Source organism: Myotis daubentonii, chromosome 6 (assembly GCF_963259705.1).
Source record: "Myotis daubentonii chromosome 6, mMyoDau2.1, whole genome shotgun sequence".
NCBI classification, from domain to species: domain Eukaryota; kingdom Metazoa; phylum Chordata; class Mammalia; order Chiroptera; family Vespertilionidae; genus Myotis; species Myotis daubentonii.
In genome coordinates, this window is record NC_081845.1 from 93,792,388 (window position 1) to 93,819,881 (window position 27,494).

The 27,494-nt window shown below is 44.0% G+C and overlaps 1 protein-coding gene across 1 annotated transcript; it reads right to left on the reverse strand.

The window, feature by feature from the left end:
* Positions 1–245: 245 nt before the first annotated feature.
* On the reverse strand, positions 246–21,443 carry SNRPC (small nuclear ribonucleoprotein polypeptide C). Its single transcript, XM_059701922.1, has 6 exons — positions 21,334–21,443; positions 20,957–20,999; positions 15,697–15,805; positions 10,264–10,353; positions 4,484–4,588; positions 246–771 (listed from the first exon to the last, which is right to left on the reverse strand). Exons 1-6 carry the CDS (start codon positions 21,339–21,341, stop codon positions 647–649), a joined length of 480 nt encoding a protein of 159 aa, XP_059557905.1. The 5' UTR covers positions 21,342–21,443; the 3' UTR covers positions 246–646.
* Between the last annotated feature and the right edge of the window lie 6,051 nt (positions 21,444–27,494).

A 27,494-nucleotide genomic window follows, 5' to 3' on the forward strand; every position in this document is an offset into this window, starting at 1 on the left:
TTAATTTTATCATTGCTAATAGAAAGATTTTTGACTATTTGAGACTCAAGAAAAAGAAGAGCTGGAAGAAAAGAGAAGCTGAGGTTAAGGCAATCCCTGCTATTCTTAGCTGACGTGCACGCATTGGAAAGTCTTTTTCCCTACTCAGCATAAAATTTTTCACTTACTACACAAAGTTTAAATCATGTGAAAAATTAACCAATTGTGCTGTTTACTATTTTAATTAACAAAAAGCTCTACAAGTGTTATAACAAAAATCTTGCACAGGCAAAGTTTATTAATTAAAGGCAGGCTGTCCAAAGGGACCCATTCTATAGCTAAGGAAAAACAATGTCATGCAGAGGGCATGCTAAAGAGAATAAGCTGGAGAAACAACTGAGCTAGTTCATCTCCTTTATAATACACAAATACAGGAGGGAGAAAAAAGGGAACACATTTTTAACGAAAAGAGTTGACAATTTTATTTTCACATTTCACAATACAAATGAAAATTGCTTTTTTTGTCCCTCAAAAACTATTCTCTCAGAGGAAGAGGGAGTGAGTCTTCCTTGTCTGCTGCTAGAAAACACCCAGAGTCATAAGCACCTTGATCTCCTGTGAAGTAGAACAAGTAACAAGCCTGATAGAAAGAGGCTCCCCTTTCTCCTTATCTGTCTGGTCGAGTCATTCCGGGCCGAGTGGGCACCATCATGGGACGGGCGGGAGGTCTCATCATTGGGGGCCCAGGCATCATTGGCATGTGCCCTCCCATAGGCGGCCTCATTCCAGGAGCTGCAGGACAAAACAAAGAAAACAAAAAAGAGAGTCAGAAAATACTACTTATGGGAAGCCTTGACGGGACTGCAATTAAAGACAAAAAAAGTAGCCCTCCCTGCAAAAAAAAAAAAAGATACTTGTCAAAAGAATGCAACAAATTCATCACATCTTTAAAATATTTAGACATTCTCAAACAAAAAAGCAAAAGGTCAACACAAGAACCATATGGGAATCATAATGTAATGATAGTAAGGGGGAAAGCACCACTAGTTCCCTAAATTGACCTTTTTTCTCACTTAGGGAAATTCACAACTAAGTCACATGTTATTTAGTCAGCTCTTTTTTTTTTTTTAATATATATTTTATTGATTTTTTTACAGAGAGGAAGGGAGAGGGATAGAGAGTTAGAAACATCGATGAGAGAGAAACATCGACCAGCTGCCTCCTGCACACCCGCCACTGGGGATGTGCCCGCAACCACGGTACATGCCTTTGACCAGAATCGAACCTGGGACCCTTCAATCTGCAGCCCAATGCTCTATCCACTGAGCCAAATCAGTCAGGGCTTAGTCAGCTCTTTTAATCAGTTCTATCCACCATATAACCTGGAGCTATTTTCATGGATGTACACAGGCACAGAGGACAATCTCACCACTAAGCATTTGTTTGGAGTTGTAGGAAAGGTGAGCAGGAGGCCCACGCTGAGAACCTGTTAGTAACCATACTTAGCTCAAGTCACAAGACAAATACTAGGCAATAATGTGATTTATAACAATTAGCACACACACAAAAATATTTTTTCTAATGCATTTTAGAACTATTCATGAATTTATTAAAGTGTCAAATCAATACACTAGCCAAATTAATGAGCCATGGGAGGGAGGGCAAGCAGAGAGGTAGAGGTTGGGGGAAAACACAGGCAGTTTCATGGAACTGATAATGTTCTACATCCTCAGCTGGGTGGTGGGTTCACGGGTATTCATTTTATTATTATGTCTCATAATCTTCATGCTATATATATTTCCTTTTTAAATATCAATTTTTACCTTAATTACCTATTTTTAACTAAATCATTTTGATTAAAGGCTTGCTATAAATGGTTAAAGAGAAAACTATATTCAAAGCTGAACATAGCCTTATCACAAAAAGTAAAACAAAAGTATATGCAGACACAAAACCCAACAGGAATATAGGTTTTTTTTAGATTAATTTCAACAGGAATAGAGAATACTACTAAACTACTAGATAACTTATTTCAAAAAACGCCCACCATAACATAACTAGCATTCAGTATTTCTTAGAGACAACTGATCTAGACCAAAGATTGAAAACGAGGCCCCTGAAAACTTGTTTTCTTTGGTCTCCACAGTGCATTTATTTTTAATTAGTTGCCAACATTGGAAATTAACAGGTCTAATTACTAATAAATCTAGAATTCTTTTCCAACTTATTATAGAAATGTGCAAACACACACAGAATAGAAAGAAAAAAGAGAATAATGAATTTCCATGTATCCATCATCCAGGGTCAACAATTATCCACCCAAGGCCAATTTATCTCATCCCCACCCATTCTTATCCATGCCCACCCCAACTACTCCATTATTTCAATGCAAATCCCATAACATATTATTTTATCCTGGCTAAAAATAACAACAAAATACTCAGGAGAACTGGCCACAGCAACTTGCATTCTCTAATGTCAATCACTGCCTAAAGCGGAGTTATAGAAGTCTTCCTTAGATTAGTTATGCATTCCCAGTTCACCACAACCAAACCCTCTAGGAATCTGAACTTGTGACGGATTTAAGAATGCCAAAGAAGCCATCTAAGTCACTTAATGATTGTGTTTTGGGCTCAAAGAGAGCAACACAGGAACTCTTTTTACCTAAACTCTCCCATCCCTCTAAATAATACCAGCAGTAAGCATACTTCTGTATAGGAAGCTATTCTAATACTTTGTACCTTGTCTTACCAGTTGAACTCTAGGCTTCTTGCATCAGCTGTATTTACTCTAGTTACATAATTTAACTATTCTGCAAATAAAATACAAGTGTAAAAAAAAGAACTGTTTCTATGAAATCCAAGTTGATATTTAGCAAGACTCAGGTAAAACATCCCCCCCAAAAGTGCTCACATATTTGGTAGGTGAGGATGATCATAAAAGATTGGAACTAGATTGCCTCACAAGGTCTCTAACCATTTCATATAAAATGAAATTAAAGTTGCCCTAGCCCAGTGGTCGGCAAACTGTGGGTCGCGAGCCACATGCGGCTCTTTGGCCCCTTGAATGTGGCTCTTCCACAAAATACCACGTGCGGGCATGCACATACAGTGCGATTGAAACTTCGTGACCCATGCGCAGAAGTTGGTTTGGCTCAGTGGATGGAGCGTTGGCCTGCAGACTGAAGGGTTCCGGGTTCAATTCCGGTCAAGGGCACATGCCCAGGTTGCGGGCACATCCTCAGTAGGGGGTGTGCAAGAGGCAGCCGATCAATGATTCTCTCTCATCATTGATGTTTCTCTCTCTCTCTCTCTCTCTCTCTCTCTCTCTTCCTTCCTCTTGGAAATCTATAAAAATATATTTTTTAAAAAAAGAAACTAAAGTTGATAAAGGATACATTGTGGGTAATGGCTTATTGATTTATGCAAGAAATATATAGTGTTCCAATCAGTAGACTTGTTCTTAAAGCAAAGGCCCTGACCATGTTATCAGGAAAATTTCCAAATTAATGTACATTTATGTTTATGTTAAAATAAAACGTTTGAGATAAAAGTTTTTCCCTCTTCCTGAATAAAAGACCAACCACCAGGCCTAAGTGCTTTTCATATACTAATTTGGCCTAACTGACCTCCAAGATTAAAAATCAGCAACAGGAGTTAACTCTGCTCCAAATCAAAATCAAGGAAAGTAGCAGCCCAAGTATGTATCTACCCCTCCCTTTATGCCCCAGTGGAACAAGCTCATCTACCTGTCTCTTCCCTATAAACTAGAGGCCCGGTGCACAAATTCGTGCATGGGTGGGGTCCCTCTCGGCCAATTGGGCCGTCTCGCCCAGTCCCAATTGGGGCCGATTGGGACCAGCCGGCCAGGGGGGAGAGACCACAGGAGGTTGGCTGTGGAAACACACTAACCACCAGTGGGCAGCTCCTGTGTTGAGTGTCTGCCCCCTGGGTGTCAGTGCTTATCATAGCTAATGGCCAGTCGTAACAGTTGCTTAGGCTTTTATATATATAGAGAGATGGCCCAAAGTCAGAAGGACACAAGGAAACAGGAGGGAGAAGAAAAGAAAAAGAAGCAGCCTTATCCTGCTTTTATTTCATTTTATTTTTAAAAATGTTTTTATTGGTTTTAGAGAGGAAGGGAGAGGAAGAGGATAGAAAACATCAATGAGAGAGAATCATTGATTGGCTGTCTCCTGCATGCCCCCCACCAGGGATCAAGCCAATAACCTGGCATGTGCCCCATCCAGGAATTGAACTCCTGGTTCATAAGTCAATACTCAACCACTGAGCCACACCAGCCAGGCATGCCTTATCCTGCTTTTAGTAGCACAATGTCTTTGGAGCATCCATTTATACTGATAAACCAAATATTTATTTTTCTTAAGCATTACAGATTCACCAAATTTAATTTGTTGCAATACAGTAAGATAGCCAATTAAGAATTATATTTAAATGGAGCACTAAAACACAATGGAGCATTCTAGAAGGATATTCAAACTTACCAGGTCCCACTGGCATCATCCCAGGAGGAGGAGGACCCATCATTGGCATCATGGGAGGGCCCCCCATATGGGGTGCTGGCATCATACCGGGGCGAGGTGGACCCGCTGAAATAAAAAATGGGGCCTGAGGTTAAGATATGCTTATACATGAACAGTTTATCTCCTTTCAGCACTTTAAAAAATTTTTTTCAAATATATTTTTATTGATTTCAGAGAGGAAGAGAGAGGGAGAAAGATATAGAAATATCAATGATGAGAGAGAATCATTGATCCATTGCCTCATGCACGCCTCCCACTGGGGATTGAGCCCGAGACTCAGGTATGTGTCCTGACTGGGAATCAAACTGTGACCTCCTGGTTCATAGGTCAATGCTTAACTACTGAGCCACGCCAGCCAGGGAATCAGTTTATCTTCTTAATGAAACTAACAGCACCTCATAATCTGGTCCAAATCCTATAACAATAAACTTCTTATGGTCTTTTAACAGCAGATCCACAAAAAGCAGCATGCCACAGAACTTTAGTTACTTTATGACTGAAAAGCAGGAACAAGTCTATCTAGACAGAAGTATAAAATGAAGTCAGATTACTCAGGTTAAAAAAATGCCAAAATCTTGATTTTTTAAAAGGGGATATTATACCTTCTAAAGCACTCTGGATAAAAAGCTGAACTCAAACCAAAAGTACCTGGTTTCAGATTTTTTTTCCCCTCTGTCACTATGTTGTTAATTCTTTCTTTTTTAAATCTTTAATGTTGAAAGTATTACATATGCCCCCATTTTCCCCCCATTAACCCCCTCCAGCCTGCTCCTGTCCCCCCTTCACCACCCTATTGTCTGTGACCATGGGTTATGTATAAATGCACACAAGTTCTTTGGTTGATCACCTCCCACCCACCCTCCCCGCCTTTCCTCAGAGATTCGGCAATTTGTTCCATGCTTCCATGTCTCTGGTTCCACTCAGTTCATCCATTTATTTTGTTCATTAGATTTTACATGAGTGAGATAATGTGATACTTGTCTTTCTCTTACTGGCTTATTTCACTTAGCCTAATATTCTCCAGGACCCTCCATGCTGTCTCAAAGAGTAAGAGATTCTTCTTTTTCACTGCTGCATAGTATTCCATGGTATAAATGTACTACAGCTTTTTTTAAAAAAAATATTTTTACTTTTATTGATTTCAGAGAAGAAGGGAGAGGAAGAGAAAGATATAGAAACATCAATGATGAGAGAGAATCATTGATCGGCTGCCTCCTGCACGCCCCCTACTGGGGATAGAGCCTGCATGTGCCCTTGACTGGAATCAAACCTGGGACCCTTCAGTCCACAGTCTGATGCTCTATCCACTGAGCCAAACCAGCTAGGGCATTACAGCTTTTTTTTTTTTTTTTAATATATTCTATTGATTTCTTACAGAGAGGAAGGAAGAGGGATAGAGAGTTAGAAACATCGATGAGAGAGAAACATCGACCAGCCGCTTCCTGCACACCCCCTACTGGGGATGTGCCCGCAACCAAGGTACATGCCCTTGACTGGAATCGAACCCGGGACCCTTCAGTCCACAGGCCGATGCTCCATCCACTGAGCCAAACCGGCTAGGGCCACTACAGCTTTTTTATCCACTTGTCTACTGATAAAAAGCTGATGTACTTAAACCATAAGTACCTAATTTCAGATTTTTTATTTTTTTAATTTAGAATATTTTATTGATTTTTTACAGAAAGGAAGGGAGAGGGACAGAGAGTTAGAAACATCGATGAGAGAGAAACATCCATCAGCTGCCTCCTGTACACTCCCTACTGGTGATGTGCCCGCAGCCAAGGTACATGCCCTTGACCGGAATCGAACCTGGGACCTTTCAGTCCGCAGACCGACGCTCTATCCACTGAGCCAAACCGGTTAGGGCTAATTTCAGATTTTAAAAATCATAGCCCAGGTTTAAAAGATTCTTTGAAAATACAAAGATGTCTATGTAAACATATTCCTGATGTATCATTTGCAACAGCAACAACTGAAAACAACTTACATGTCCATCAGTAAGAAACAGTGAGGTTAATTCTGAAACATTCATACCACAGACTATTATACTAGTAAAATAATGGAGTTGAGTGCCAGCCTGTCACAATAGAGGAGAGAGAGGTGATGTAAGAGCTGTTGTGAGCTGAGGCCTGGCCAGTCCCAGGATGGTGGGAGCCCACAAAGTTTTGGTGGGCTATTAGTGGTCCACCTGTGCAAACCTATTATAAACAGCCTCCTTACTTCTGTGTTTATAACCATGACCACTTAATAGCAGCGGTCGCCAACCTTTTGGACCTCACGGACCACCACCTGTCTGCGGACCACCGGTTGGCGACCGCTACAAAGGTTTCCTTAAACCAGAGGTCGCCAACCTGTTGGACCTCATGGACCACCAGTGGTCTGCAACTACCGGTTGGCAATCGCTGACTTATAGGACTGAGTTTAGGTCTCTGAGTTCAATTTCAATCTGAAACCTTCCAGAAGAGCCAAAAAACATAGTTACTCAATTTCCTTGTCTATCATACAGAAACAACAAACCTTCCCAGAGAGAAGAGGCCTTTGACCTACTCCTCTTTCAACTACACAATTCTTGTCTTTTGCAAGGTATATATCTATATATATAAAAGCCTAATATGCAAATTGTCCCCACTGGAGTTTGGCTGGGAGACTGGGAGTTCGATTGCTTGCTATGACGTGTGCTGACCACCAGGGGGGAGCGTGGAATGAAGGCAGGCCCCGGCTGGCAGCCTGAAGGCCCGGATTGACCCTGATCGCCAGCCAGTCCTAGGGACCCTACCCGTGCACAAATTTCATGCACCGTACCTGTATTATTGGTATTAAGTGGGTTAGAAAATAGGAATACTGAGTTTATCAGCGACTTCTAGCCTCCAGTGTTGCCGGGAGCCGGTCCATCCTTGCTGTTTCAAGGGACCTGGCATATATGGCATACTGTTCTTAATATGTTTGCTCACCTTCTTGGCACTATGTGTTTTAACCAAGGTCACCTCTCTGAGAAAGGTTGTTTCCCCAGGTAGGGATTTTCCCCTGAAGTTAGGGAGGGAATAAAACCCCTTAACTAAGTGCCAGGTGGGTAATTAATCACTTTAACTACGAACAATCATGCTTAAGCTACATAATCTTTACTCCCTGGAATGGAGATAAGAAACGCCCTAACCTTTGGAATAGAGATTGATAGGATTGGAATCAACTGGTATAAATACAGATGTAACAAGACAACAGGAGACAGAACTTAGAAGACAGAACCAAGAGACACAGAACCTAGAGACAGAACCTAGACACAGAACCCACACAGAACCTAGAGACAGAAGAACTTGGCTGGAGATCCAGACCAGAACTTGGGTGGAGATCCTGGCTAGGCTGCTGATCAACTGAACGCTGTCTCCGTGTCATTCCTTCTTCGCCGACTCCGTCTACACCTTTGGGAACCCCTGGACCTGCTGGGGTTGGACCCCAGCACAGTGTTATGTTCATAGAAGTAATTTAGATATAGAGAACCAAGATGGCGGCATAGGTTAACGCCAGAGTTTGCTGCTTTGAACAACTACTTCAAAAGTGAAACTAAAACACGGAACGGACATCACCCAGAACCACAGGAACGCTGGCTGAGTGGAAGTCCTACAACTAGGAGGAAAGAGAAACGCACACGGACACTCAGAGGAGGCGCAGTGGTGAAGTCAAATTCTGAGGTACGGAGTGTGCGGAGCGGGCTGGCGGCGGAGGGCGCGGTTGGCGTTTTCAATCGGGAGGGAGTCGCAGACTCTGAGCTCCAGATACAGGCGAGTCTTTAGGGACCCAGACTCAAATGGGAGAAGCGGGACTGTCTGGCTTCGGTCAGAGCGAGTGCAGCTTTCTCTCCCAGCTTTGCAGCGGGTGCTGAGACTCAGAGAGGCAGAGCCCCTTGCGACAGGACTGAGAGCCGCCATAACTGCTCTCTCCGGCCCACCCTGTTGATCCTGTGCGACCTGCCCCGCCCAAGCCCTGCACAGACGCATTTGCCGGATAGCCTCAGGCAAAGGCTAGATTAGCACCTCCCTAGAGGACAGAAGTTCTCTCACTGCTGACACAGCTGATTCTCATAGCCACTTGGCCTGGAGGTCAAACCCTCCCTGGAATTAGCTACAACAATCAAGATTTATCTATAAGACTTCGAACAAAGGCCACTAGGGGGTGCACCAAGGAAGCATAACAAAATGCGGAGACAAAGAAACAGGACAAAATTGTCAATGGAAGATATAGAGTTCAGAACCACACTTTTAAGGTCTCTCAAGAACTGTTTAGAAGCTGTCGATAAACTTAATGAGATCTACACGAAAACTAATAAGACCCTCGATCTTATATTGGGGAACCAACTAGAAATTAAGCATACACGGACTGAAATAACGAATATTATACAGACGCCCGACAGCAGACCAGAGGAGCGCAAGAATCAAGTCAATGATTTGAAATGCGAGGAAGCAAAAAACATCCAACCGGAAAAGCAAAATGAAAAAAGAATCCAAAAATGCGAGGATAGTGTAAGGAGCCTCTGGGACAGCTTCAAGCGTACCAACATCAGAATTATAGGGGTGCCAGAAGATGAGAGAGAGCAAGATATTGAAAACCTATTTGAAGAAATAATGACAGAAAACTTCCCCCACCTGGTGAAGAAATGGACTTACAGGTCCAAGAAGCGCGGAGAACCCCCAACAAAAGGAATCCAAAGAGGACCACACCAAGACACATCATCATTAAAATGCCAAGAGCAAAAGACAAAGAGAGAATCTTAAAAGCAGCAAGAGAAAGAAACTCAGTTACCTACAAGGGAATACCCATACGACTGTCAGCTGATTTCTCAACAGAAACTTTGCAGGCCAGAAGGGAGTGGCAAGAAATATTCAAAGTGATGAATACCAAGAACCTACAACCAAGATTACTTTATCCAGCAAAGCTATCATTCAGAATTGAAGGTCAGATAAAGAGCTTCACAGATAAGGAAAAGCTAAAGGAGTTCATCACCACCAAACCAGGATTATATGAAATGCTGAAAGGTATCCTTTAAGAAGAGGAAGAGGAAGAAAAAGGTAAAGATACAAATTATGAACAACAAATATGCATCTATCAACAAGTGAATCTAAGAATCAAGTGAATAAATAATCTGATGAACAGAATGAACTGTTGATTATAATAGAATCAGGGACATAGAAAGGGAATGGACTGACTATTCTTGGGGGGGAAAGGGGTGTGGGAGATGTGGGAAGAGACTGGACAAAAATCGTGCACCTATGGATGAGGACAGTGGGTGGGGAGTGAGGGCGGAGGGTGGGGCGGGAACTGGGAGGAGGGGAGTTATGGGGGGGGAAAAAAAGAGGAACAAATGTAATAATCTGAACAATAAAGATTTAATAAAAAATAAATAAATAAATAAAAATAAAAACCTATTATGCTAAAAAAAAAAAAAAAGAAGTAATTTAATATACTGAGCAATACCTCTTTATATATTAGCTCATCCAATCACACATACATCCTGAGCTTTCCACTGAATCTATCTCAGACCCACATGGGATGTCACAAATACAATATTCCAGTAATAATGCAATCAGAAGGTAACTAAAAATATTTCAGAAATTATACCACTAAAGCTGTTTTCTGTTACTATGTATTCATTCAATGAGGATTTTAAAGCCCACTATGAGATAATCTAACATGATCAAAGTACAATCTGCCCAATTACACCCCTTAAGATAAAAATGTTATAAACTTACGAAGACTGGGGGGAGGTGGGATCATCGCCCCTGCAGGAGGTGGAGCTGAGAATGGAGTAGGAGGTATTTTTCCTTGCTGAAATGCTGCAGCTATAAAGTGAGAAAAAAAACACACAGTGAATAAGAATTCAACAACTCATTTACTAAAATAACTAGTTTCTTTTAATTTTTAATGGTCCCACTTATTTCATTCTAAATAGCAATCATCTAAGATTACCACATCATAGCCTCTATGGTTTTATTCATTTACTAGAGGCCTGGTGCACAAAAATTTGTGCACTCGGGGGGCGGAGGGGAAGGGGTCCCTCAGCCCGTCCTGTGCCCTCTCGCAGTCTGGGACCCCTCGGGAGATAACGACCTGCTGGCTTAGGCCTGCTCCCGGGTGGCAGAGGGCAGGCCCAATCCCTAGGTGCAGCCCCTGGTCGGGCTCAGAGCAGGGCCGATTGGGGAGTTGGGGCGCTGCCCCCTGTCATGCACAGAGCAGGGCGGATCGGGAGGTTGCGATGCCATCCCTAGTCACGTTCAGGGTATGGCCGATTTTGGGGTTGGGGCACCGCCCCCTGTCACACTCAAGGCAGGGTCGATAGGGAAGTTGCGGCGCCACCCCCTGTCACGCACAGAGCAGGGCCAATCAGGGGGGTTGGGGCTCCATACCCTGTCACACACAGAGCAGGGCCGATCAGGGGGTTGTGGAGCTCCCCCCTGTCACACACAGAGCAGGGCCAATCAGGGGCTTGAGGAGCTCCCCCCTGTCACTCACAGAGCAGGGCCGATCAGGGGGTTGAGGAGCTCCCCCTGTCACTCACAGAGTAGGGCCAATAGGAGAGTTGGGGCACCGCCCCCTGTCACACACAGAGCAGGGCGGATCAGGGGGTTGGGGCGCTGCCCCCTGTCATGCACAGAGCAGGGCCCATCAGGGGGGTTGGGGCTCCGTACCCTGTCACACACAGAGCAGGGCCAATCGGGGTTGAGGAGCTCCCCCCTGTCACACACAGAGCAGGGCCAATCAGGGGGTTGAGGAGCTCCCCCCTGCCACTCACAGAGCAGGGCCGATCAGGGGGTTGAGGAGCTCCCCCCTGTCACCCACAGAGCAGGGCCGATCAGGGGGTTGGGGCGCCGCCACTGTCACACTCAGGGCAGGGCCGATGGGGAGGTTATGGCTCTACCCCATCACACACAGAGCAGGGCCCGTGGGGGGGTTGGGGCGCCGCTCTCTATCACCCACAGAGCAGGGCCGATCAGGGGGTTGGGGCGCTGCACCCTGTCACACACAGAGCCGCAGGGTGATCAGGGGGGTGGGGAGCTCCCCCCTATCAGGCACAGAGCAGGGCTGATCAGAGGGTTGGGGCACCTTCCCCTGTCAGGAACAGAGCAGGGCCGATAGGGAGGTTGTGGCCCCGCCCCCTGTCACACACAGAGCCACAGGGCAATCAGGGGGTTTGGGCGCTGCCCCCTGTCATGCTGATCCCGGTGCCAGGAGGCTTATTACCCTGTTACTATATAGGATAGAGGCCTGGTGCTCGGGTGGGGGCCGGCTGGTTTGCCCTGAAGGGTGTCCTGGATCAGGGTGGGGGTCCCCACTGGGGTGCCTGGCCAGTCTGGGTGAGGGGCTGAGGGCGGTTTTCAGGCTGGCGAGTGACTGAAGCTCCCAACCACACCTTTTTTTTTTTTTATTCTGGGCCAGCTTTAGCTCTGAGGCTTGGCTCCAGCTCTTAGGCCTCGGCTGCTAAAGCAGGTTTCTGGCCTTTGTTTACCTTCTGTATTTGAAACAATGTTGCGGTCCTGCTGGCTGAAGCCTGGCTGACTAAAGCAGGTTTCTGGAGTTTTGTTTAGCTTCTATATTTGTTACAATGTTTCAAACTGCAAGCTCAGAGGCCGGCAAGGCAGGCGGGGAATGTTGGAGTCCTCCATCACTGAAGCAAGCAAGCCTCATGTTCGCTTCCAGCTGCCTGGCTGCCGGCCGCCATCTTGGCTGGCAGTTAATTTGCATATCGCCCTGATTAGCCAGTGGGAAGGGTAGCGGTTGTACGCTAATTACCATGTTTTTCTTTTATTAGATAGGATATTTTTTAATGTATTTTTATTGATTTCAGAGAGGAAGAGGGAGAGAAAGAAAAATTAATGAGAGAGAATCATTGATCGGCTGCTTCCTGTATGCCATGCGGACATATGCCCTGATCAGAATCGAACCGTGACCTCTTGGTTCATAGGTCGATGCTCAACCACTGAGCCATGCCGGCTGCGTAGCCTCTATGGTTTTTGTGGGGTTTTTTTTGAAGCATAAGTTCTATGCTGGTTGCTACGTATTCAAACATGTTTACCATGATTCTGGTGAAACAGGTAGATAGGAGACATAGGCCTGGCATTCTGTGAGTGGTGACTGGGGGTTTACCAAGGGCCCCATCCCTGCTCAAGGGCTGTCCCTCCTGTCACATTCAAAATGTAACACCCTCCTGGGCTCCTGAGTGTGTGTGCAGAGTAGGGTGGTCTCTGCTAGGGCTGTGCCAGATTCAGTGAATAAGAATGCAGGACGCCAGACTTGACTGTAGTTGGTGAGCACACAATACAATATACAGATGAATTGTACATTTGAAACCTATATAATTTCATTAACTAATGTTACCCTATAAATTCTGTAAAAATAAAAAAAGAAGAAAAAAATACAATTTAAAGAAAAAATGCATGACAATAACTAAAACTTATAACTCACATCAACAGCAAATAATTTTTCGCATAAGTGTCCAGCTAAGCACTTATTTGGCTAATGGAGCTACAAGCAGGAGATCTGAGGGCTGAAGGAGGGACCTGAGAATGTATTCCTCTGCCCCCTCCCGGCTAAGTCCCTCAGGACTGTACACACGCCTCGACTGAAGGCCACATCTCTGGTCACTGAGTCCTGTCCACACGACTTTCTCCACCAGTGCACTCTCAGGGCTGCTGCATTGGGGAATGCCTTGGGGTGAATGCCAGGGTGGAGGAGAAGAGATTTCACTAAAAGGGGACACTCATTGCTGGTCCTTACATGGAGGTTTCAATGGATGCGGAGTGCAGGGCCTTCTGCATGCTTAGGGGAGGGCTACGGGGATCAGCCTTGAGCAGTCATCCAGACAGATGAGTGTGCTGGTGCTGGAGTGTTCATTTACTCCAGGGAGAGGAGGTCAGGGTGCAAGCCTGGTGCATGGGTGTGGGCCTGTGCTCAGTACAAGAGGGCAAAGCCCAGTGCCTGGGCCCCATCCAGCCCCCATCTTTCTCTGATTTGAGGTGCTTTCTGCAGTAATGAATGCTCCCAGCCTCTATGGTTTTAAAATCAACTTTAGGTACTCACCAGCTAAAATTGCAATTGATTGGTTTACTGATTTGGGTTTTCTTATTTAACTGTTTTTATTTAGTGTTTCTATGGCTGAATTAACTACGGGAGATTGAAATGAAAACCTCCTACCTATCAATGCTTACCAAAGAGAAGCAATAACCTTTAATCTGTAGATGTGGTTTATAACCAATTCAAGCCATTCAGTTTTGTTTGAAAATGTATGATACCTGTCCAAAAACCAGGCATTATAAACTTCCATCCTTCCTATATGTGCTGTCCTAAGTCAAAACAATGTATTGTTTGGTTTACCAGTTTTACAATGAACGCACCAAGCCAAGAGACATGACAGAAACACAGATTTCAAAGCAAGAGCCTGACAGGAGGGAGATTATGATCCTAAAATAATGTCCAATACAACCAACTCTTACTTTTTTTCAGACAATATTAGGCACAAATTAAAACAAGACTGAAGATTATTTATATTTTGTTTTAAAAAGGAGTCACAAGTAAATACAAAAATACACACTCATAGAAGTCTATTCCTGAATGTAAGTCCTTCCCAATGCAGTGTAGTCTGCAACCCAGGCAGCTTCCCCACATCCTGCTACACCACCAGTGCAGAAGGTCAAATTATTCAAGTAAATCACTGATAATTCCAAAATATTGACCTAGAGTAGCTACTTATGAACAGCTATTCATTAGCCTTTCAATTGAGCCTGTGCTCTTTAAGGCATCATATCCCAATAAGGCACCACCCACACCCTGAAGAAAAGAACAGCTTTTAAAGTCTGAAAAGAGTGAGTTAGTAGCCAACTCAATGTCAACATAATCATGGCCATGATGTGGTGTGCTCCTGAGCGCTTGCCTCCTCTCCTCCAAAAGTCCTCCATCAAAAACGTTTACTCGCCCTAACCGGTTTGACTCAATGGATAGAGTGTTGGCCTGCAGACTCAAGGGTCCCAGGTTCGATTCTGGTCAAGGGCATGTACCTTGGTTGCGGGCACGTACCTTGGTTGCGGGCACATCCCCAGTAGGGAGTGTGCAAGAGGCAGCTGATAGATGTTTCTCTCTCATCAATGTTTCTCTCTATCCCTCTCCCTTCCTCTCTCTAAAAAAATCAATAAAATATGTTTAAAAACAAAAACGTTTACTCATCCTAAATTCTTTTCCTATCTACAAAAAATAACTAAACAAGTATAATGCTAACCTTTAATGCCAAGAAATGTCCAATATCTTTTCAAATAGAGAAAAAGATTACATTATAACTTATTTTTTCAAATAAAATGGGACAATATCTGAGATTTCCTCCTTAATAATCTAGGAGGGATAAAGGGACAAGGTGAAGGTATTTGGTGGCTCTCAACCAGTGCAATTTTGCCTCCTTGGGGACACTAGACAATATGTGGAGGTATTTTCAGTTGTCACAACTGGGAGTTGTTACTAGTGGGTAGATGCTAGAGTTACTGCTGAACATGCCACAATGCACAGGACATCCCCCACAACAAAGAATTATGCAGCCCCAATGTCAATAGTGCTAAGTTTGAGAACCTTCAGGCTCTTGCTTTGGTATAAATGAAACAAGACTGCTGTAGGTGATGCTGGGCAATGGGAATGGTTGGGGAGCAGCGGCCATGGGAGATTCACTCATTAAACTTGTTTGAAACTTTCCATAATAGTTTTTGCTTAAAAAAAAAAAAAAATCACATCACAATCAAAGTCCACATTTGCCTGCCAGATCTGAGTACAATGAATACTTAAGAAAGGCCATGTTTCAAATAGACAAGTATGATTTATTTTATAATAAATAAAAACTATGGATCACTACAAAGGAGGTTTTATATAAATTTGCTACAAAATCTGGCCCACATCAATAAAGAAATATTAGGCAACTCATTCTCTTCTGTCCCACTTCCCAGTCTAATACCTAATTGCTCTAACCTCAATAATTAATATTAATGTGTTCCTATATCCCTGGGAAACCAATGACCTTCCACTTCTTTCATTTAACACAGAACGCTTCTATTTATCATTCAGAATGAGTTGCTTCTGTGAAAAACAACAGAGACACAGGGACAAGAAAGAATGGGACCATTTTACCACCAGAACAAGAGACTGAAACGTACTTGTTTTGTCAATCAGGCTCTGAGCCTGCTCTTCCATCCATTTCTGATAGTAGTCCTTCACATTCTCTTTGTGTTTCCGACCACTGCAGTGTGTCTTTCTCACAGATGGCTATAAAGCAAAAAGATTATATCAGTCACAGAAACAAATTTCCAAAACTAGTGATTTTATAAAGCCTTACCTTTATATAGAGGTGGCCTGGCTACCTTTAGCAGCTTTAGCTAATGCATCACTTATAAACATTAGCCAACAATGTACTATGGTAATTTATCTACTGTGTTTTTAGCCAAACAAGGGTCAGCAAGCTGTGGCCTATGGGCAGAATCGGATTCTGTAAAAAAACTACTGGAACACGCCCACATTAATTTGTTTATGTATTGTCCATTTCTTCTCTCTACGAGAGTCAACTAATTGCAATGAAGACTGTATGTTATGGCCCATAAACCTAAAATAATTATAACCTGGCATTTTAAGAAAAAGTTTACAACCCCTGATCCTATTTTAATGCCCTTCCATGGCAAAAATTTAAAAAATAACTTACACATATTTAAGTAACACTACTTATAAGAATATATTCTTTTAAATGATTGTGGGTCTAGAATAAAGACTTTATATATTAAAAACAACACAAAACAGAAAAAAAAGAAAGACTTTATATGATCACACAAAGACCTTTGTCTCCAGCCCATGAATCCTTCTGTTCTTTCATTAACAGCTTTATTGGAATAAAATTGACATAATAGAAACTCCATATATTTAATCTTTTGTTTTTTTAAGTTAATGTTTAACATTTACTACATGCCAGACACCATGCTATGTTCTTTACAAGCTGTGTCTCAATCTTCATGAAAATCACACTAGCATGTTAAATATACTAATCAGAAAGTACTGATACATGCAATATGGATTAATCTCAAAAACATGCTAAGCAAAAGAAATTTGACACAAGCAGAGTGTATATACTATAAGATTCCATTCATATGAAGTTTTTAAAATATTTTTATTGATTTCAGAGAGGCAGGGAAATGGAGATAGAAATATCAATGATGAGCCCAGCCAGTGTTGCTCAGTGGCTGAGCAGCAACCTATGAAACAGGAGGTCACGATTCGATTCCCGATCAGGGCACATGCCTGGGCTGTGGGCTCGATCCCCAGTAAGAGGCATGCAGAAGGCAGCTGATCAATGATTCTCACCACTGATGTTTCTTTTTTGAAAATATATATTTCTTTTGACTTCAGAGAGGAAGGTAGAGGGAAGGAGGGAGGGAGATAGAAACATCAATGATGAGAGAGAATCACTGATCGCTTGCCTCCTTCAAGTCCCACACTGGGGATGAAGCCCCTAACCCGGGCAAGTGCCCTGACCGGGAATCGAACCCTAACCTCCTGGTTCATAGGTCAATGCTCAACCACTGAGCCACACAGGCTGGGCCATTAAATGAAGTTTTAAAATTAGTAACGCTGGTCTTTAGTAAAAACCAGATCAGTCAGAGTTAGAGGTGTAGGGGACTTACTGAAAAGAAACACAAGGGAACTTTCTGAGGTGATGGAAATGTTCTCTATTTTGACATATCCACCAAGCTGTAATCACTTCACAGGTCCTCAAACTGTACACTTAAAAAGTTTGCATTTAACTGAACATAAATTATAATAAAATTGATTTTTAGAATACCACAAGATTATTACCATTTCTTTATGCTTAAGAACTTGTCTCAAAACCTACAGCTGGTAAGTGGCAAACTCAGGCCTGGAATTCAGATTTCATTGAGATGCTCCCCATGGCTGCCTAACCACCTCCTACTGGTATGTCCGCTCTGAATGATTGCTTCACTGGCAGCAGATATGACCAGTATCACATGGGCGGTCCACATTTCAAAATACTATTCCCTGTCTCCCGAGCCACTGCTTACACTATTCTTACAACAATAATGCCTCAAGCCTAATAACAAAATCATGCCTAGGAACCAGTAAAAGTTCCAAAATTAAGCACTGAATGTTTTATACATCTCAAAGTCCACCACAGGGAACTCCTTCAATCACCATGAAAATGTCATATTTTCACAAGCTATCATGTTCGAACAGTACAAGGGTTCCTGATGCTCCTCATACAGAGACATTTATTATAAAGACATACCTTTCAATTTTCTGAATTCTGGCATTAGCAAGGTGCGTAGGTATATAAAAATAGTGCTGAAAAAGGACAGAAAGGAGCAGCCCCCTCACTAACAATTTCATAACATCAAAATTGTCCAAATGACTTAGAGAGGAGGTTAGGGACAAAAAACAAAACAAAACAAAACGACTGGGGATCTACAGGAAAGCCACTACTAACACAAACTTAACTGAAAAAGTTTCCTCCAGGACATCTATAACATCATTCAGAACCTTGATGAAGCAGTAAAATTGTTAATTTTATTAAATCTCTACCCTAAAGTTCACGTCTTTTTAATATTCTGGGGGACAAAATGGGAAATATTTTGTCAAAGCACTTCTGCTGCATGCCAAAATACACCATGTCAAAGAAAAGCAGGCATGCTACTGTTCAAGTTGTGAGCTCTACCAGCTGCCTCTTTCATGGAACAGTATTTTATTTGAAAGAATTAAGTAACAAACTGGCTATTCAGATTTCTCAAAAATAAATGGAATAGCCCTGACCGGGTGGCTCAGATAGTTGGAGCACCATCCTGTACACCAAAAGGTTGCCGGTTTGATCCTCAGGGTGTGTAACGAGGACAACTGATCAATGTTTCTCTCACATCAATGTTTCTCTCTCCCTTCTTCCAAAAAAGCAATCAGTGTTTAAAAATTTGACCTTTCAAAAAAACAAATCAGAATTTTAGAAAACCTGATCTACCACCACAAGCTTGCCAGCTTCCAAATATTTAAAAGCCATTTCTAATTAAATTGTGACATTAATCAATGTGAATTGTTATATTATGTAACCAAATGTGTCAATACCTGGAAGACCTGGAAAACTGAGTGAAATAGTATTTTCCAAATAACCAAAGCATGTTACAAAATCATGCATGGTAAAAAGATTCACTCAGAGTGTAAGAGAGACCAGTAAATTTTAATGTAACCAAGTATAGAAAGTTTGATGTTTTCAGATTCCACACTGCAACTAACCGAGTTGAGTTTTGGTGCAGAAATATAAAGTATTAAAGAATATCTACAATGATTTAAGAAATCCATTGAAGTACTCTTCTGTTTTTCAACTCTATATACATGTGAGGTTGGATTCTTCATATACTACAACCAAAACATAGTGCAGCAGATATAATGGAGATGAGAATTCAGATGTCTTCCATTAAGTGATACATTACTGATGTTTGCAAAAATGTTAAAACGCCATTCCTCATAGTAATTTTTTGCTTTGAAAAAATAGCTACTTTCCACTTTTAAAATGTTACTTGTGTTACAAGTAAAAAGCATATTATTGCTACCTAAAAATATAGTTATATATACATGTGTGTATACACACACACATACACTCACACTTATTACATATATTTCTTCAATCCTCACCAAGGATATTTTTCCACTGATTTTTAGAGAGAGTGGAAGAGAGAGGGAAAGACAGAGCGAAACACATCGATTGGTCGTCTCCTGCACATGCCCCGACCAGGGCCTGGACCAAGGAGGAGCCTGCAACCAAGGTATGTGCCCTTGATTGGAATTGAACCCAGGAGCCTTCAGTCCGAAGGCCAATGCTCTATCCACTGAGCCAAACCAGCTAGGAATATTTTTATATTTAAATATATCTAAAAAAAATACTTGTTACCTGAAAAAATAAGTATTTTTAAATTTTTGATTTAATTTCAAATATAGCAAATGTTAATAGTTATAACCCACATAACCTACTAATTTTTTTAACAATCGGTAATTTTTAAGAATGTAAAGGGACTATGAGACAAAAAAGTTTGAGAGCTGCCAGCATAGAAGCTCTGTAGAAGACTGTCTAGCTCCCTACAACTTACAGGTTTTGTGACATCAGTCAGTTATTTAGCCACACTGTGCCTCAGTTTCCTCCTCTGTAGAATGGAGATAATACTAACCTCAAAGGATTATCATGAACATTAAATGAAACAATACATGTAAAGCATTTGGAACCCTACCTGACACAGTAAATATTCAAACTTGAATTGTTATTATTTGTAAAGCAGTTTTTAATCAAATTAAAATACTCTGTTTCAGCCCTGGCCAGGTAGCTCAGTTAGTTAAGAGCACTGTCCCAATACACCAAAGTTTTGTGTTCAATCTCCAGTCAGGGCACATACAAGAGGCAACCAATGAGCTCAGTTAGTGCTGCTCAGTGGTTGAGCGTCTACCCACGCACCAAGACCTTTCCAGTTCAATTCCCAGGCAGGGCACATGCCTGGGTTGTGGGCTCAATCTCCTGTGTGGGCCATGTAGGAGGCAGCCAATCGATGTTTCTCTCTCTCTCTCACTCTCCCTTCCTCTCGCTCTGAAAATTAATAAAACCATTTTTTTTTAAAAAAAGAAGCAACCAATGAATAAACAAATGGAATAGGAAATCAATGTTTTTTCTCCCTCTCCCTTCCTCTCTAAAAAATTAATTTAAAAAATTCTGTGACCCTAGCTGGTTTGGCTCAGTGGATAGTGTCGGCCTGTGGACCCCCGTTTCAATTCCAGTCAAGCGGGCATGCACCGCAGTTGCAGATGCCTGCCAGGGCCCTGGTTGGGGCGCATCCAGGAGGCAACCAATCCATGCGTCTCTCTCACATCGATGTTTCACTCAATGTCTCTCCCGCTTCCATGCTCTCTAAGAATCAATGGGAAAATATCCTCGGGTGTGGATTAAAAACAAACAAACAAAAAGCCTGTAATTGCTGCAGAGAGCTACAGACAAAAAAGTTTTTTCAAGTACTCAGTTTCAAATTTAGGCATTTCCAATTTTATCAAATCAAACATTTGAGTCACCTTGACACAATCAGATATTTGAGTTTTAGGACAATCTTTCCTGGATTTTTACTTATCACATACTTTTTTTTATCTTCAAATTTGCTAAAGCTTTATTATTTTGGGTCTCCAGTGAAAACACTGACTGTTGGAAGACTCATAACTTCAAATTCTGAAAACAGTTACAGGAAGGGTAGAAAAATAAACACCTCAAATTATTTTCTCCACGCAGTAGCCCTTAAACCTCAGCAAAATGAAAACCATAAACTTACATATAAAAAATAAAAAGGTCTAACTTATTACATATAAGGTTTTGCGAAACTGAAAAGAAAGGCAACTTACAGAGTCATGGGTGAGGTATGTATCGCAGTAGTCACAATAAAACCTGGAAAGAGATGGAAAGTAGAGAAAAAGAGATGACAACTAGTTGTTCATCGATGCCCATTCCCCGAAGTGCTGTTCACTGAAGGTAAAAAATTAAAAAACCTAGTAACGATTAGTACATGTCAAAGGATCCTTACATAAACCAGGCTTTTTTGTTGCCAAACGCGAAACATCCAGAACCCCCCCGCCCGCCCTCTCCCCCCGGCCTCCTTCCCTTCCCAGACCCTCCCGCTTCCCTAGAAGTTTCAGGAACCAGAACCCGCTCTGCACTCGCTCCCGGGGCCCCAACTAGTGACTGTGACCGCGAACACCCCCAGACTCAGGCCCCCACTCACTTCGGCATGTTGTTCTGCAGGCCGTTGGCACTCTGTTGGCAACTGCGCGACCGCGCCGCCGGAAATGACGCACACAGCCAGCGCCGACTCCACGGAATCGCGAGATCTCAAACGCGACTTCAGAAATCCTCCCAGTCGTCCAATCAGTGTGCCCCGCGCCGCTGCGTCACCGGGTCTGTAGCCGAGTGGGGGCGGGGCTTTCCCTTCCCCTACAGGAAGACGGAGTGCTAAGGGTCCCTACGAGGTTCAATCCACGTGCATTTATTTTATCTCGAGTCCTGAGTCTTCTGGAAGCATGTTATTCATTCCCTGGACAAATATCTAACAGTTACCCACTGTGCGCCAGGCTAACTACTATAAGTACTGAAGAGAGAGCAGTGGACAAAACAAGTAAAATCCCTGTCCTCCTGGAGTTGGGGAAGACAGAATAATAAAGTCGGTATGTCGGTTAGATGGAGCCAAGTTCTATGTGGGGTGAAAAACGAATCGGGAAAGCGGGAGTTCGGTTTAAAAAAACAGAAAGCTTGCCCCGACCGGTTTGCTCCGTCGATAGAGCGTCGGCCAGCGGACTGAAGGGTCCCAGGTTCGATTCCGGTCAAGGGCATGTACCTTGGTTGGGGGCACATCCCCAGTGGGGGGTGTGCAGGAGGCAGCTGATGGATGTTTCTAACTCTCTATCCCTCTCCCTTCTTCTCTGTAAAAAATCAATAAAATATATTTTTAAAAAAACACAGAAAGCTTGTTATGAAGATGACAACTAAGAAATAACAGGTTACTTAAAGCAATAAAGCCAGGTGCAAACAATTTTCCATAGAACGTCTTTTTAAAAAATATATATCTTTTTATGGATTTCAGAGAGGAAGGGAGAGAGATCAATGATAAGGGAGAATCATTGATTGGCTGCCTCCCGCACACCCCCTACTGGGGATCCAGCCTGCAACCCAAGCATCTCTTTTTCTGAGCCTCATTAACCCCAGGAGATAGTAGAATAATCAGTTTCAAGTCCCATTGCGGCTTCCTAGCTGTGCTGCTTGTGCAGTTTCCTCCTCTGAAGAATAGTGTGGCTCAGTGGTTGATAATATGGATAATCGTTCATATGATTTGTGGGGTTTAAGGAAGAATTAAATGTGAAAATGTTTGTAAAGTGTTAGTGCAATGTCTGTACATACTAAGCCCTCCCCAAATAGTAGTTATCTTTACTTAGGAGGAAATTGATAGAAGTTACTTGTCCACAAATATAACCTGTTCTAACAACAAGGCCAAACTTCCAGCCTGGTCTATCAGACTCCAAAGTGAAACTGGGGAGGAGGAGCTTTTGATTATTCTGCGTCACATTTTCTGGTGGTGGAATAATAATAATTACTACTTTGAATGTTTACTATGACCCAGGGGCATTAAATGCATTAATTATTTAATCTACTCAGCAACCATGTTATTCACATTTCAGGTGAGGAAATTGAGCTTTAACAAGTTTAAGCTTCCTGATTGAAAGAAAAGTTAACTGCACAATGAAGTTATCAAGCTTCTGCCACCCTAAAACAGTGGTAAATCTTAGCATTAATAATGCTAAGAGCAATCAGTCAGATACTGTGGGTCTCTTTCTGGGCTGTCAACATTAAGTAGATATCATTAACTATGATGTATTCTTTTTTTCTTTTTTAAAATATATCTTTACTGATTTCAGTGAGAGGAAGGGAGAGGCATAGAGAGATAGAAACATCAATGATGATAGAGAATCATTGATTGGCTGGCCCTTGCACTAGGGCAGTGGTTCTCAACCTTGGCTGCACATTAGAATCACCTGGGAATCTTTAAAATCCTGATTTCTGGGCCTCATCCTCCAGAAATTCTGTTTCTTTGTTATGGGGTGGGGCCACAACATTAGTAACAAAGAAACAGAATTTCCAGAGGATGAAGCCTAGAAATCAGAATTTTAAAAAGATTCCCAGGTGATTCTAATGTGCAGCCAAGGTTGAGAACCACTGCACTAGGGATTGAGCCCGAAACCCAGGCATGTGTCCTGACCGAGAATTGAACCATGACCTCCTGGTTCATAGGATGATGCTCAACCACTGATCCATGCCAGCCAGGCACTATGATGTATTCTTACCAATCAATAAAAAAAATATTTAAAATATTCCTATATAATCAAAGGGTAATATGCAAATAATCTGAATGGCAGGACAACCAATCAAAGCATAATATGCTAATGATATGCTAAGGCTACTCAACTGCTTGCTATTATGTGCACTGACCACCAGGGGGCGGACAGTCAACCAGTCAACCAGTCGCTATGATGTACACTGACCACCAGGGGGCAGATGCTCTGACTGGTAGGTTAGCTTACTACTGAGGTCCAGCCAATCAGGACTGAGCTAGATGGGCCGAACATGTCCTGGAGTCCTCCTGGGGTCCCTCTCCAGCCCAATTGTGCACCAGTGGGGTCCCTCAGTCTGGCCTGAGCCCTCTCACAATCCGGGACCCCTCTGGGGATGTCCGAGAGCAGGTTTCAGCCCAATCTCGCAGGTCACTCCCCTTGGGAGGGCGCCAGATGCAGGGCTCATGGCTGGTGAGCACTGCTATGGCAGTGCAAGCCTCTCCTGATTGGGACTGATTGGGCACGAGCCCGCAGCAGGCACAGTGGGGCTGGGATGAGCAGGAGCAGCAGGTAGGAGCTGCAGGCGGCATTGGACTGCGGGTTTTGGCCCGATCCCTGCAGGCCACCCAGAGGGCCCCCACCCGTGCATGAATCCGTGCACCGGGTCTCTAGTTTAAAATAATAGATGTGGGGAAACACGGGACTTGGTTGGAATGTCTGTAGGGAGGATTCTCCAAAAGATCGGGGGCCTCTGAAGGAACCTTGAAGGCCCCAGCCCCTACCTTGACTTTTCCAAACAAGTCTGATCCCCCTGGTGTTTTGCTAGAATCTCTATGTTTAGTTTTTAAAGACCTGACCTTGTAGAAGCATGTGCTTTCTCAAGGATACTTGTGCTGCTGATTATATCTAGAGGTTAATTTTAGTTCAAGCTGTTGTTACAATAGAAAGCTAACAAGGCAGGCAATCAGAGCTATTTGCTCCTAAAGCAGTGGTTCTCAACCTTGGCTGCACATTAGAATCACCTGTGAATCTTTTTAAAATCCTGATTTCTGGGCTTCATCCTCCGGAAATTCTGTTTCTTTGTTATGGGGTGGGGCCACAACATTAGTAACAAAGAAACAGAATTTCTGGAGGATGAGGCCCAGAAATCAGGATTTTAAAAAGATTCACAGGTGATTCTAATGTGCAGCCAAGGTTGAGAACCACTGTCCTAAAGCAAATTAGCCCCTTAGCTTCTCTTTCACAGAAACATGTGTCAGAATAATGTTCATCCGTCACTCAAGGTCTGCTGGTCAACCCCGGCAAATAGAAACAAAGACATAGCATTCTATGGTAAGAACTATGATAAGACAACTTCATCAAGGAATAATATCATATAGTGTCAATGAGCACAGCTTTAGATCTAAAATGCATTGTGTTTGAATTCCAGTACCTCAAGCTATTGCTTTGACTTTGGGGATGTTGCTTAACCTCTTTGTGTTTCAGCTTTCTCATCTGTAAAATGGGGACAATGAAAGTACCTACTTCATAGGTTCATGGCTGTGAGGACTGAATAAGATAGATTTCATAAAGCACTTAGCACAGTAAGCATACTTAAGCTGGTGGATAGTATTGGCACCGTCAGTAATAAGAATTGATACTAAAAACACAGGTCTCTTGAATTCCATACCCATGAATCCTTCCAGGCCTCTTCATGGCCACATAAAAGATGAGCTATGGAACTCAGAGGCATCTTTCCTCTCCCTTCGAATAAGAGACTTGAGGCTCACTTTGCAGACATCATTGGCTGCTGACTCTTCTACCTTTTAGGCACTCTTCAGAGTCTACAGTTCTTAATTCCAATTCCAGACCGCAGGGCCCTGAAATGTTGGGGAGAGGCTGGATCCCAGAGGTGGACTTGCTTCTGCACTCTCGGCTGTACTTCCAGCTCAGAGGGGGCTCCTCTGTGGAAAGATGGCTCGCTAGGGAGGATCAGACCATTGTGATCTATTTCCTAACTTTTCTTTTTGAACGGAGACCTTGCTGCCATGAAGGGGACTGAGAAGGCTAAAACTTGACCTTTGTATTTGGAAACAACAGCAGGACATAGGGCTAGTTGTAGAAGCTGCCACCAGGCCACCCAACAGGTGGGTGTGAACTAGCTGTGGCTGAGAACTCATGACCGTGGCTGGTGAGAGGAATGGGAATCCTGCTGAGGACTTCACCCAATCTTCATCGCACTCTACCCTGCAATTGAGAGTTGACCTAGCTGCTGCTTCCCAAGGCCAGTGCCTGGAGACAAGGCTTTTGCCACCTAGCCTGAGCAAGTGAGAGCAACGCTGGGACACACTGAGGATGCCCATCTGGCACCTATAGGATGGCAGCGCAGCCCATTCGTTTTTGCCTGGTGGAGTAGCGGGGGAAATAATTATTCTTCAGGCCTGCTGTCATTGTCCTGCCTCCCTCAGAGTACACAGAGAGTTCACTGATGGGAACGGGAAAAGCCAAAGCCCCAGGGCCAGGGGAGCAAGTTCTTTTTTATCTTTTTAGGGTTGTTTTGGATTTTCAAAATTTAAGGTATGGTTGACATACACTATTATAGTAGTTTCAGGTGTGCAACATAGTGATGCTACATTTATATACCTTACTAGAGGCCCAGTGCACAAAAATTTGTGCACTCAGGGGAGAGAGGGGGGGGGTCCCTCAGCCCGGCCTGTGCCCTCTCGCAGTCTGGGACCCCTCGGGAGATAACGACCTGCTGGCTTAAGCCTGCTCCCGGGTGGCAGAGGGCAGGCCCAATCCCTAGGTGCAGCCCCTGGTTGGGCTCAGAGCAGGGCCAATTGGGGAGTTGGGGCACCGCCCCCTTTCATGCACAGAGCAGGGCAGATCGGGAGGTTGCGATGCCACCCTCAGTCACGCTCATGGTAGGGCCGATTGGGGGGTTGGGGCGCCGCCCCCTGTCACACTCAAGGCAGGGTCGATAGGGAGGTTGCGGCGCCACCCCCTGTCATGCACAGAGCAGGGCCAATCAGGGGTTTGGGGCGCTGCCCCCTGTCATGCACAGAGCAGGGCCAATCAGGGGGTTAGAGTGCTGCCCCCTGTCATGCACAGAGCAGGGCCCATCAGGGGGGTTGGGGCTCCGTACCCTGTCACGCACAGAGCAGGGTCGATCAGGGGGTTGGGGAGCTCCCCCCTGTCACGCACAGAGCAGGGCCCATCAGGGGGTTGAGGAGCTCCCCCCTGCCACTCACAGAGTAGGGCCGATAGGGGAGTTGGGGCACCGCCCCCTGTCACACATAGAGCAGGGCGGATCAGGGGGTTGGGGCGCCGCACCCTGTCACACAGAGCCGCAGGGTGATCAGGGGGTTGGGGAGCTCCCCCCTATCAGGCACAGAGCAGGGCTGATCAGGGGGTTGGGGCGCCTTCCCCTGTCACGAACAGGGCAGGGCGGATAGGGAGGTTGTGGCCCCGCCCCCTGTCACACACAGAGCCACAGGGCGATCAGGGGGTTTGGGCACTGTCCCATCACGCTGATCCCGGTGCCAGGAGGCCCTGCGGCTCCACTGATCCCAGTGCTGGGAGGCATATTACCCTTTTACTATATAGGATAGAGGCCTGGTGCATGGGTGGGGGCTGGCTGGTTTGCCCTAAAGGGTGTCCTGGATCAGGGTGGGGGTCCCCACTGGGGTGCCTGGCCAGCCTGGATGAGGGGATGATGGCTGTTTGCAGCTGGTCACACACCCTTCAGGGTGGGGGTCCCCACTGGTGTGCCTGGCCAGTCTGGGTGAGGGGCTGAGGGCTGTTTTCAGGCTGGCGGGTGACTGAAGCTCCCAACTGCTCCTTTTTTTCTTTTCTTTTTTTTTATTCTGGGCCAGCTTTAGTTCTGAGGCTTGGCTCCAGCTCTTAGGCCTCGGCTGCTGAAAGCAGGTATCTGGTTTGTTTGGGTTCTATAATCGAAACACTTTTTCAACTCCAGCTCTGAGATCCCGGCTGGCTGAAAGCAGGTTTCTGGGGCTTTGTTTAGCTTCTATATTTGTAACAATGTTTCAAACTGCAAGCTCAGAGGCCGGCAGTGGCAGGCGGG

Excerpts from the sequence above, each read along its gene's own strand:
- SNRPC (XM_059701922.1), bottom strand. Across the intron at positions 15,806-20,956 it reads CATACCTCACCCATGACTCT|CCATCTGTGAGAAAGACACA; the intron begins GTAAGTTGCCTT and ends TTTGCTTTATAG. Across the intron at positions 10,354-15,696 it reads GAGCCTGATTGACAAAACAA|CTGCAGCATTTCAGCAAGGA; the intron begins GTACGTTTCAGT and ends CTCACTTTATAG.